This window comes from Cydia amplana, chromosome 12 (genome assembly GCF_948474715.1).
Source record: "Cydia amplana chromosome 12, ilCydAmpl1.1, whole genome shotgun sequence".
Classification (NCBI taxonomy): Eukaryota; Metazoa; Arthropoda; class Insecta; order Lepidoptera; family Tortricidae; genus Cydia; species Cydia amplana.
The window spans coordinates 11,335,411-11,348,116 of record NC_086080.1 but is presented as its reverse complement, the minus strand read 5'-3'; the positions used below and the strand labels follow the sequence as shown (position 1 = coordinate 11,348,116).

Below are 12,706 nucleotides of genomic sequence, written 5' to 3'. Positions count from 1 at the left end.
TAGCACGTAATCTAAAGCGATTCCGAAAGTTCATAAAAAAAGAATAATTTTTATTTATCATACTAAATATTAATTTTGTATTAAGGTATTTGTAAAACGTTGGTCATATAAATTGTGGCGAGCTACTAACGATTTGTCGGTTTTGATCAGTCTACGATAGCTACCTATATAAGTAAAAATAAAAAAAATATGTAAAATATAAAATAAACAGGAGAATCTCAAGTGGCCATCATCATAATGTATTAGTCTTGGCTACTCCATCCTACCTAACGCTGATTTAATTATTTTAAATAATACAATTAAGTACTTAGACCATTACATAAGTAAGTGTATAATATTATCCAATAACGCTAACAAGGAGCCCATAATGGTTCGCGTTGGAACATGTGAGCGGCAATCCGTAACCCGAGGGCAGGTATTTACCATAACAAGGGGAACAATGGCTCGGAAGGAGAAGCGGGCCTAACTAGGTGTAAAACGAGCCCTTTGTACGGCCTGAACTAGAAATCTTCGTAAGGGATTATGTTGCTAATGCCCTTTGGACGCTATCTGTACCGCGTTGGAACAATGTTCTGTAAGTAAAGCATTGTTATCTAACATTTACATGGCTAAAGTGTATGTATAGGTACTACATAACCTGCCTTAACTCTACCTTATTAAATACAAAGCGAAAATCTACTACTTTAGATTGACACAGTAAAACTGTTCATTATTAAAACAGAAAAAACAATATTTAATTCTAAGGCAGAAAACACTAAGAGTAAACAGAAACTCGAGATTTATTTTTCTGCATATAGACGCCAGACCACGTTTTACCATTTCAATGTAAGCACTTATGCAGCTTAGCGAAAGTGGCCAGTGTCTGACAGAGGTCCGAGCCATAGCGGGCAGTGCGGCCAATTAGAGGGAATGTGCCCGTCGGGAATCCGCCATTCTTCACAGGGAGTTACAATTTATATTTCACCGCGCTCACTTTACTACCACTCCCGCCAATAACTCTAACATCCAGCAAACGCACCGTACTCACCCGCAATTTTCTGATTGCATGATACCACTTACGACCGCGAATATCGGTGATTTCACATTCACAGTTAAACCGAAATTGCGAGACCCATCATCAGATATCGCTTCTTAATTTAAGCGAATATTCAAGATTATACGCACGAATGCCGGTTTGGAATCCGCCTGTAGAGACAAGGCGCTCCTTAAAAGGCGGCTTGTCGACAATGGCCTGGGAACTCAGCTCATTTGAGGAGAAAATATCATCTCGGACTCAACGGACTCGGACTGCTAAATCGGTTTTTAAATGCGACTTTACAACCGACGTGTCATTGCAAATATGAAGATGACTGGAGGGATGCCGGTAAATTACTGGAAACACTTGTTTGGATATTTTCTTTTGCAGAAATAGCATTGCCGGTGATAAACATTGTAGTAATAATACGGTTTCAGTCCTTGTTTATGATCGTGAGTAAATTTTATCATTTAATTTTATTATTTTAATAACTTTAAGAATAAATAAATTTCCATTGAGCATGCACCAAAATTTCCCAGAAAGCTATGCATTTTTTTGTATTAGGTAAATACATTTGCTATTTCTAGGTGTATTATCAATTTTTAGATGCTACTATGATGACAAATAGGCGCTGTACCTACCTACGGCCCGTAATGATAAGCGGATTACCATTATCCTATAGCACTTGCACATCAAAGGTGACACATGTGCAATGTGCATCTAATAAGTCAAACCAAATCAAGTCTAGAGACCACCGGCTAGTTGATTCGAAACATTTGGCAGGATTTGTTAGCTGTACGTCCGATACGTTGTGAGAATTGTAAAAGTGTAGGATAAAAATAAAGCAGAATCGAACGAAGAATTGGTCTCAAATTTAAAAAAAACTCTCGTAGTCGACGAAAATGTTAAAATCAAATTAGGCAAATACTCTTGTCACGCAATCAAGCGTTAAGGCTCGCAAAGCCCAGTTATAATAATTATAATACATAAATAGTCCGAGAATCCAAGGTTAGAAAATAAGAAATGTTCGCGACATAATCATCATGCTTTCATTGTCACTATGTCGGAGAATGAGTGGTTTGCGTCATGCCTTAATATGTGCGTCACCTCGAGCCCCATGTAAACAAGGGAACGTTGCGGCTATGTGATATCACCGGGATTATCATTATCACGTATTTGATGTGATAACAGCTAAGGATATAATTTAATGCGGGCGCCTGCGTTTTATATTTACAACTGATAAGGACGTACTTAATATGATGAGCTGCCAATAAGTGAAATCTAGATTCAGGTAAAAGTAATAACTCTCGTCTCGTCATAGTCATCATACCTTAGGATTACGTGCTCATGTCTATTTAAAAACAAACATTATTTTCATGGAAAACTAGTATTGACTAATAAATATTTTTCAGTCATTCATACGTGAGTAATCAACAGCATAAGTTATATTGCGGAATGGAATTAAAATAGGTACATAGTTATACCTGCCTAAGTCTATTTTTTTCTTTCGTTACTATATTTACTAACTCCAACTTTGCTATTGGGAATAATCAGCAAGACTTCCAACAAAGCATATATTATAATTATATTTAACCACTTACGTTCATAATAATCGCTTTTTTACTTTTATTTGTACCTAGCCTGCCTTTACTACTAGTATTAAGCAGCTATTATTATTGCTCACAAACGTCATCATTAAAGGCCCGTCTGCGCGTCTTTCTAGGGTTCCGTAACTGAAAATCAAAATATAGAATCGGTTTTGGTGTTACAAATTTAGTAAGTGTATTGTAAAATTTATAAAAACTATTACAAATCTTCCTCGTACTTCACAAAAAAAGTGAATGTGTTTTTCGCCCCGCTCATTATCATTTTTATAGGGATTGTGTTTTCTTAATGTAACCCTCAAGCTACGAGCTGAATACGATCTTTATGCGTTTTTTTCCTGTAGGCTGCGTGGCCACAACAAAAAGGTCTGTGGGGATTTGAAGCGGAGAACAAACTGCGATGACCTTGCACACGCTAACGAAGGCTGCACTCCATACAAGGCTGGTACAACAAAAAGAAACGAAATCCGGCCGCGTAAAGACCTGCCACAAAAAAATAAAGAAAAAGAGGCGGTGCCTTCGTGCGCGGCGGGACGAAACTGGGCAGACTATTGTTTGTTACAGGAATACTTAGCATGAGTACATTTACTGGAAAAAAGGCATGTAAATAATACCTATTACAGTTAATATTCTTGGTATATCATGCCAAAGAAAATCTACCTTATGTAAACTTGCATCAAACAAACAAACATGATTCACTGCAAAAATTCACCGATTTGTTTGATGTGATACCCAACTGTCTGTGATTTGCTCAATATTTTGAGTGTTAATCAATACTGGCCCGCAGATAAGTAAAGTATCAACCGACACGACTATTGGAGTGTTTAGAATGATGATTTACAACATTTACTGACCATTTTGTCTTATAGGTGGTCCGGTTTAAGTCTACCCTCGAATCAGGCTTAGATGCTATGAACATTGGGATCAAGTTATATCAGTTATGGGCCCATAGTTGACTACAAAATGTTTTGGGAATGAAATAGCAGATGTGATGCGAACTAGGTTACATTGATAACGTATCGCGAGTTACACACACGATCCGCGCGCGAACACACTGCTCTATGTATCCAATATTGTGATTTCTTACTGTTTATCTTTAGAACTATTATTTATTTACATATCATACAACGCCTTTTTAACATTGTTTTTAACAGCTCGTAATATTGTTAATCTTACGTTCTGTTATACTAAAATATGAACACAGGGTAGGAGGTTTTTAATTAAAAATTTGTCATCCTTACATTCTTTAAAAAAAAGTTTGACTTATCTATGTTTATGGAATCAGTTGAAATGTTGATAAAAATAAAAATATAAACTGCGTTCAATACAAATAACATAATCTGACAGTAAAAAATGTCACGGGATGTCGTTGCAACAAGTCGAATTTAACTCTACTACTGCACTAGTTACGGTACTCGTGGACAACAAATCGTCAAGTCGGTTTAAGTCAGGTTTTGAGTTAGCAGCATTGATCATTGCTCCACTTCGCGCTACTGTCTGCGCTAATTTGAATAAACGACTAGTGTTGAGTAATGAGTCTGATACCTCATTGTATTGCCATCATGCCTGCCTGTTCAAGTCTGACCAGTTCGATCTGATAGATCCAAAAATAGAGGAGTTTTCGTCCAATATGGCGTGACTTGAAAATCTGTAACAACTATTATGATTATTAATCAGATATCACACCTCATTACACTTCCAACTAGATATAGGTACCTTTATGACTCTGAAATAACAACTAAACTTTAATACCTATACTAAATACCTAGCTTAATTATACGTTGTATAATAAATACTTATGAAAACTTATGTTGGACTGAATGAACCTACTCTAAAGCTATTGAGAATATTGAGATTACACTATTTTCGCGTATTTTATACATATTATGAACTCCTACTTACTTAGGTATCTTAGTTACTTCATATATTTAACATCGGTTTTACGTTCAACAAAACCATTAATTATATATGTCAATTATTTGATAATTAACTCAGAAATACAGATAACGAAACCGTCTGTTGGTGTAATGTTCTGTGCCCGCAAGAAGCACCTACGCCGAGGCGGTGGGCGGCGCGCCTTCCCTGGCACTCGACTTGATCTTGTTCCATTGGTTCCGTTTTGTATAAATGATGTCGAAGCCCTGTTCTATATTTCTTATTGAAATAGAGGCAAGTTAGCTATAGGTAGCTCAGATACTTACCTCATATGTTTAGAAGTTGTTCTTCATCACGGTGTTCGCAATTTTACAGAAGTTTGATTGAAAATTACATTGCACTAAATATTTCAAACTTTTCGATAAATTCTTAATTTTGCATGGATGTCCAATTTTGTGAGTGAATATTTAATGTTATTGTATGTCTACACGAGTACAGTAAAATGTGAATTTAAGTAAAGACGACAATTTAAAGACCGGTCTTATAAGTATTTAAGAGCCAACAGGAGTGGTCATTTCTCCATACAAACGTACTCGACTGTTTCCTCCGTGGGTTTTGAAGCTAGAGCAATGATTTTTTCAACACAGATTAATATTGTCAATATCTGTGTCGGACCGTTTTGCTTTTTTTGATATTTTTGTTTTTTAAGGCGCTTAGAGCCCTTCATAAATGGCCAAAATGGCCTAATTGACTATGCCGCAATGAGAGGCGCGCTATTCAAAACTGATATCAATTAGCCAAAAAAGCAAAACGGTCCGACACAGATAATGTCATAATCATTTAGATTTCCAAATTTGGTTACGATTGGTTTAGTTTTGGAGGAGGAAACAATCGAGTACGAAACCTCGATTTTTGAGATTTTTACGCAGGATTTTTCGCCTTGTCCTTATCGCACCAGTTTTAGGAGCCGCTTCCGTTAGCGAGACGGGTATATTTACCTAAAATATTTAAATCTCAGCTCCTGTTGGCCCTTAACGATTACCGTCAAGTAAATGCTTATCTCAATTTAAGTACTTATTGGAACAGTTTCACGTGTCAGGGGAGAAAATACGGGAGCTATTATGGAGGCGTCAGTCTGTGATTACTTACTACGGCGACACCATATACAAACATAATCTTTTTACATCAATGGACTAATAAATCAACAAACTTGAATGTTTTATGGTAGCATTTATCAAAGTTCAAGGAGCTTTTTATTGGATAATTTTCGTTTATGGTCAAATTAAAGTAAACTATTTCAAGATGCGAGGACTATCTATCAGAGCGTAAAAAACAAACTATTTTAATTTGATGTTTTCCCAGCTTGAGCTCAGGTAATAAGGCAAATAAATAAACGACTGAATGGGTAAGTAAATGATAAAAATAGGCGGCTTTTACCTGGTTTTAAATTTAAATAAATATTTGTCAAAAAAAGACGATAAATCCCTATTTTTCTATTAAAAGCGTAGGTATATCAGTTTATAGGGCCGAGTGCCGAAGCACCCCGCAGAGCATGACGTGTGAACATTTTAATTGGGAAGAATCGCTCATGGGGGACAACCCCACTTAACCAGAAATAGGATTATTGAAACGAACTGCGGCTTCTCAAATTATGTTCACACATACTTCGGAATTTAGACACTTACTTAACAAAATAGAAACTTCTTAAAATAAAGTTACACAAGCTTTTAGAAGTCACAGGTAAACTTTATTTACGATCTTAGACAGTCGTAAAGAGTAGCAACAAAATGTATCTAAAACACGTAAAAGTATTGAATCATTCTCATAGTAAATCGCCATGGACAAAACAGCTAGAGACACGCAAACAACGGAATGGTTACAAAACCGTGTCAAACTGTGAGAAATATCTTTATTTGTGGATAAAACTCGTAGCTTTGGGTCGCGCCCACATGTTTGACGAAATATGGACATTTATCTATTTTAGTAGAGACGCGTGTAAAAATGTAAAACATTGATTGTTAACATTTTAATCGCTTCAATACAGAAGCTTTCGTTTCTTTTTTAAATACGTGTAAATTGTTGGTACCTAACCATATTTTTACAAGGCTAAATCAGTATCTCTCCAGGAATCTAAAAAAGAAGATATTTCAGAAATCTAGGTATTTCTTCAATTATATTTGGTATCCTCAAAAGTAAAAAAAGGAACCCTTATATATATATATATAACTCATGCGTCTGTCTGTCCGTCTGTCACAGCCTATTTTCTCCGAAACTACTGGACATACATAAGTTTGTGACCCAAAGACGGACATGTAACGTAAACAAATGAATTTTAAATATGGAGGCCACTTTTGGGGGTTAAATGAGTAAATAAAGAAATATATCGTGTTACATATCAAATATACTGGGTCAACCAAATCTTGTCAGTAAATAAGAACAAAAAAAAACTATACTCATCCTTTTCTTTTGGGTGCTTAGTACCAAACCTTAGAGGATATAATCAAACGGAGACGCCTTGTCTGTAATTTTCTGTACAAAACAGTCTGCCGATTTTTGCGGGGGAGGGGAACGTCAAATGTATGCGTAACGTAAAAATAGCCATGTCAGATAAACGTCAGTCCATACATTGTGTATGACCGTTGGCCGCCTATTTTCGACAGAGGGGAAAGCTTGTTAATGGCTACTCCGTTTAGTTGTATCCTCCAAGTACCAAACAGACTTTTAACACACTATAAAAGAGCTCATTGTAAGAATCTCAAATATATTTTTTTATAATTTTAAGATAAATAGTTTAGCAGTTATGCAAGAAAATAGGCAAAAAATTACCATTCCCTGAAACTACTTGGACTAAAATTTTGAAAAAAATACACAAAATAGTACTCTACCTATAGATGACAGGAAAACCTATAAGAAACGTGCAGTCAAGCGTGAGTCGGACTTTTAAGTATGTACTTCGTTTTTGATCCGACCCCTACGGGTTTTATTAAAGACATTTTACTCACTTTTCATTATAAAAAAACATATTGTTAAAAATTGTGTAATGTACGGAACCCTTGGAACGCGAGTCCGACTCGCACTTGGCAGGTTTTTTATATTATATTATTACTTCTGAATTTCCTTGTGCAAAGTGACATTTGATACAGTGGAACTGCTGATGAAAACTATAAACAGACGGCATACTGTTTTCTAAAGTCCTTGTTTAATTATAGGTATAAGGTTGATATGTAGTTAAATTTTAAATAATACTTACATTAGCATATATACTAAAATAGGTACATGTAGACACTGTAAGTTATTGTCAACCTCACTTCAATTGTTATTCATAAGCAACCTCGACTAGCCGCCGTGGCATACAGTTTACGTGGTTAAGTAAAATTACTCCAAGTACTTATATGGAGGAATATTGATGAGATAGCAACCGGTACAACTATAAACGCGTGTCAGGTTACTCGAAGCTACCGGTATATAACCTGAGTAGTCAACAGGATAAACCAAAAAGGATCTTATATCATTGCCATTAAGGTATTTTGAATATGTTACATAAATCGGTGGAATTATAGTTCAGGTACCGATTCAATATTTGCTTAGAGCCCTGTCAAATTATGTTTACATTTTACGCCCAGGGGTTATTGGAGGATATGGTAAGATAACGGTTTGATATCATATCCATCTCGAGACACGGCGATTGCTGTTGAACGAGGCCGTTTACAGTTACATATTGAAACTGATTAAACAAGTTAGGTAAACAAGTAGGTATTACGTCTGGGGAGAAATGCATTTGTAATATAATAGCGTGTGTAAATAATTGAAAATACCGACAATGGAAGTGCATAACATTCGGGACAACAACCTCCCAAGGGTGTTGGAACGTATCCAAACGCGATGTTCAAATTTTCATGAGTCACAAGTCGGGGTGTTCTGAGAAATCTTCGCAGATAAATTGATGATGTTAAAATGATTCATGAATGTATGAAAATGTGTAATATGAAATTCTAACTGACTTTATGGTATCCACATGTGTGGAAACGCTCTTAAACACACATGTGCTCCCTATATGATTGAAATGATTTTCTCATACATCACTAAGTAAATGCATTGCGATTTCTGATAAATCTAACATATCTGGTTTTCATCGATGAATTTAATTCGTTGGACCTACTTAGCCGGTACCTAATGTATCCAAAATTATCACATTCGAATTGTTGCAATGTGAGTAGAGGCCTTAATTGCCGATATACAGGGTGGAAAGATAGGGAGGGAAACTACCTTAAATCCTTAAGCTGGCTCATTTTACTTAAAGGAGACATTCCTTTATTTTTAAAAATAAACAAAACTGCATTCAAAGTATGTTTCTTTTTTTCTTCAATTTGGCTTGTCTAAAAAAATCTTGAGTACTAAATATTAGATTTTATGGATATTTTGTACGACAGACGAGTGTAAGACCTAATGTTTCTTGGAGAAATGTTATGATTAACATTAACTGTATCGACTAGTAGAATAAAATTGCGAGTTTTTATTATTTGGAATTTCTAGTCGGTTCGAGTCCCGGGCGAGGCAAGCGAGTTTTAGAAAATCTTTGAATGCAGTTTTGTTTCTTTTTAAAAATGCTTAAGGATTTAAGTAAGGTAGTTTCCCTCCAGGGCCCGACTTATCTTTCCACCCTGTATATAAGTGCTATGCACTTTTGAGAACAGATAATCTACTCTACCTCAAACATCGAAATTTTTTGACCGTCTATCTGCTGCCCTATCTATCGATCGAAGATTGCAAGAGCGGTAAAGATGAAGACGTGTACCAGACATTCTACGAACTACGAGGTTCGCCACAGCCGGCTAGTTCATCGAGGCAGTGGCAGCTAGTGCACCACCGGCAGTAGGTCGCGCCTGCAGCATCCCGGCGCCAGGGCGACCCCGCCGAGGGAACGACCGCGAAAAATCGCGATGTTGTATCGATTGCCCTATTATACCCCCTTGCCAAGACAAGCACTTACGATTTTTTTCAGGAACACTGCTGTACGTGAAAAGTATTTGGTGGGTTTATACCGTTGTAGATACGTAACCTGTTACCTGAATACATCACTTGCTTACCTTTTTTGCCTGGTTACCTTTTTTGAACTTTTCTGATGTATCATGGCACATGTACCTACCTAAGATGTTATTTTATAATCTAAATTTTTATTTTAGCCGACCAGCCGTTGAGATAATCGTCCAGGTAAGGCTCTGGACAGAGATTGGTAAAAACCGAGACGGATGGAGATTGACGGGGAAGGGCTTTGTCCAGCAGTGGTACCATATTCATATAATTTTTATTTAATAAGTATAGGTTTAACACAACTAAGTATTCAGGCAACAATACAACGCGAGTCATGAAACAAATTAAATTGCAAAAGAACAAAGTTTAGTTGACTTGTAAGTATAAAGGTTAACGAAATGCCGGCGCACCGAGAAGAGTCGAAATGTGCGACCTGTATTATTTCAGTTACTTACCTTATCGTGCATTTGTATAAATACATATTAAAATACGTTTGTTAAGATTACATTGAGCATGTTCTGCACTTCCGAAGGCTAGCAGGTCAATTATTAATTTATTAATGTATAAACCAGACCCCTACCAACCTTACCTCCCTAAGGTACCTTAAGTTCCTACCGTCTACCTATAGAGCTCAGCTGACGAAGAATGTTTTAATTACTTCGCTTTTTATTGACACCTTTAAACGCGGCATGTCGGACGTTACCCGACAGGTAAAAACGAACAAGTTGACGTCCCGAAAGTTGGTCCTTTTTTTATTTCGGCCGGACCGGATTGTATTTTACACAAGTGAATTTATTTCTTCAAATAAAGAAAAAAGTCTTCAATATTTATAAAGTTAATGAATCTATGGTGATCGCTATTTCATGTTTTTAGTAAATACGAATATGAAACATAGTTCCATAGTAATGACACTATCGCCATTCTTGATAAGCGACGCGCTTCTGATAACTCCGATATCAGAATTCTACATCATTCTTATTGTAAACTTGGTAACTTTTCACAGTTAGATCAACTGACTGATAGAACACATGGAACAGCGACCTTCGCACGTGACATCATACCAAGTAGCGTTAACACCTACAATAACACTAAACTATTACTTACCAGCTTGTACTTCCGCCTGCTTCATCCAAAGTCAGGTGTTCTGCGACAGAAAATCCAAAGTACGAGCCCTTTTCACCAAATTTTATCACAGGAATCCTGGGTTCCAGATTAAAGCTGGAGACACTGTACAAAAGGCACAAAAATACAACACTTTCACACTTATAAGCCATCGTGGATAGTTCGTTGATACGTCGTAGTATATTTCACTTATTCACCGTCTCGAAGTTAATTCGCGCATTGCGATTTTCGTAATAGTTTCCGTTTACACGGTCGACAAGGGGACCAACTCGCATGCCGTTCGCCGGCCGAGTATTCCCGCTTACTACTTTAGCCTCTCGGCTCTACGCTCAAACAACACAACTTACTTATTTTACACGCGGCCAGCCTCTCTAGAGGCAACTGAACTCATAAAAACAAGGATTGATAAAGCTGCCACCTAGCGTTGCCTTTCTATAATATATCAAGTTACATTGTGCCGCCATCTATTGGTTGAATTAAGTTTTTTTTGGTCCTTCGAACCGGACTGTTTTATGTTAGAGCTTAGTATGCGGGTGTGGTATTTAGTTTCACTTGATCGCACGAGATGTCCTCTTTTTGATCCCTGAACTTTACAAAAGTACACAGGTACTTTTACGCGTCAAAATGACCAGCGCGGATGAACAGTCATTTTGACGTTTAAATACTTTAAAACAACGTACAACGTTTGTGGTAAAGTTTTTTTTTATACTAGGTACGTCGGTGGCAAACAAACATACGGCCCGCCTGATGGTAAGCAGTCTCCGTAGTCTATGAACGCCTGCAACTCCTGAGGTGTTACGTGTGCGTTGCCAACCCTAACACTACACACCCTCGTTGAGCTCAGGCAACCTTACTACCTTCAGACGAAAGTGGAGAATTAAGATTTATATAGTTTATACATTAAAAAAATGCATATAGTCAGCGACTAAATGTAATGTTTGACTAAATGTAATCAAAACCTTATCGAAATCTTAGAGACCAACCTGTTAGGGCACTAGAAATGTTTTTTTCACACCTCCTATTCAGAAAAGAGCTTTTTCTTCCCTGCTAGGAGGGATCAAAGTGGCACTTTTCCTCCCTGCTAGGAGGGAGCAAAGTAACATTTTTCTGTTCTTGTACACTATTTTTCCATTTTTTTGCACATTATTTTTTTTTAACTTAAATAATCTGTTTAAGCATCAGATTGTGTCAACACTAAGATTTTTTATTTTACTCATAGTTTATGAGAAAAGAAGTATGTGTCACACGGATAAAAAATTATTTCGACTTGGGCGTTAACACTTGAATCCCTCATTACGCTCAGGATTCAATGTACGCCCTTGACGGAAATATATAATTTTGATCCCTTGTAACACAAACTACTATCAAACATTGAATCACTCGTCTGACCTACTTTATTTTCCAAACATTTCCTTTATCCAGCACTATATAACGGAACCACCGTTTTTAAAAGACATTCCCAATACTCTCATTGTAAGTCTCTAGTCGTTTATCATCGTCAAGTCCAACAGGCAAAAGACGTAAAAAACGTGTGATAATTTTTATTTCGTGTTAGGTATGCTGTTTGAAAAACCTTTTCTTGACGTACGAGTATTAGCTTATCTTCGAAAAATTGTGTAACTAATGACGATTTGTCTCAAGCTTTGCTGCTATTGTACGACGACCTCGTACCGTTTGGCCAGTCATAAACGAACGATCAAGTCTATTCTCGAATGCATTCGAATGACAAATCGAGGCTATAAATTGAAAACTTTTTGATTGCACTCCTTTATAATTATCTGAATCAATGTAGAACTTGTGGCGTGTGGCCGTATACCCTGTATACTGGTATGGCATTATGTCAGATTTATTTAGCCAATAGGGAATATTACGCGAAAGTCTGCGTAGGGGGCGCCACATCAACAACAAGTAAACAATCTAAGGGTCTTTTGTTATCTAACCTCTCTATCACTCTTGCATATTCGAGCGATAAAGAGGCAGATAGCTGAGTTTCGATTTCGCGTTCCCCGGTAGGCCCTTTGTAAGCAAACCGCCTTGATGTATCAATGTCATATTTGAT

General features: G+C 36.8%; 1 protein-coding gene across 2 annotated transcripts in view; it reads right to left on the bottom strand.

Moving 5' to 3' along the window:
* LOC134652949 (integrin alpha-PS1) overlaps positions 1-11,177 on the bottom strand; it is an 89,397-nt gene extending 78,220 nt beyond the window's left edge. For both annotated transcript variants that reach the window (XM_063508187.1, XM_063508188.1), the window contains exon 1: positions 10,630-11,177. In XM_063508187.1, the coding sequence (XP_063364257.1) occupies positions 10,630-10,799 (170 nt within the window). In that variant the 5' untranslated portion in view covers positions 10,800-11,177. The remainder of the gene's footprint in view (positions 1-10,629) is intronic.
* Between the last annotated feature and the right edge of the window lie 1,529 nt (positions 11,178-12,706).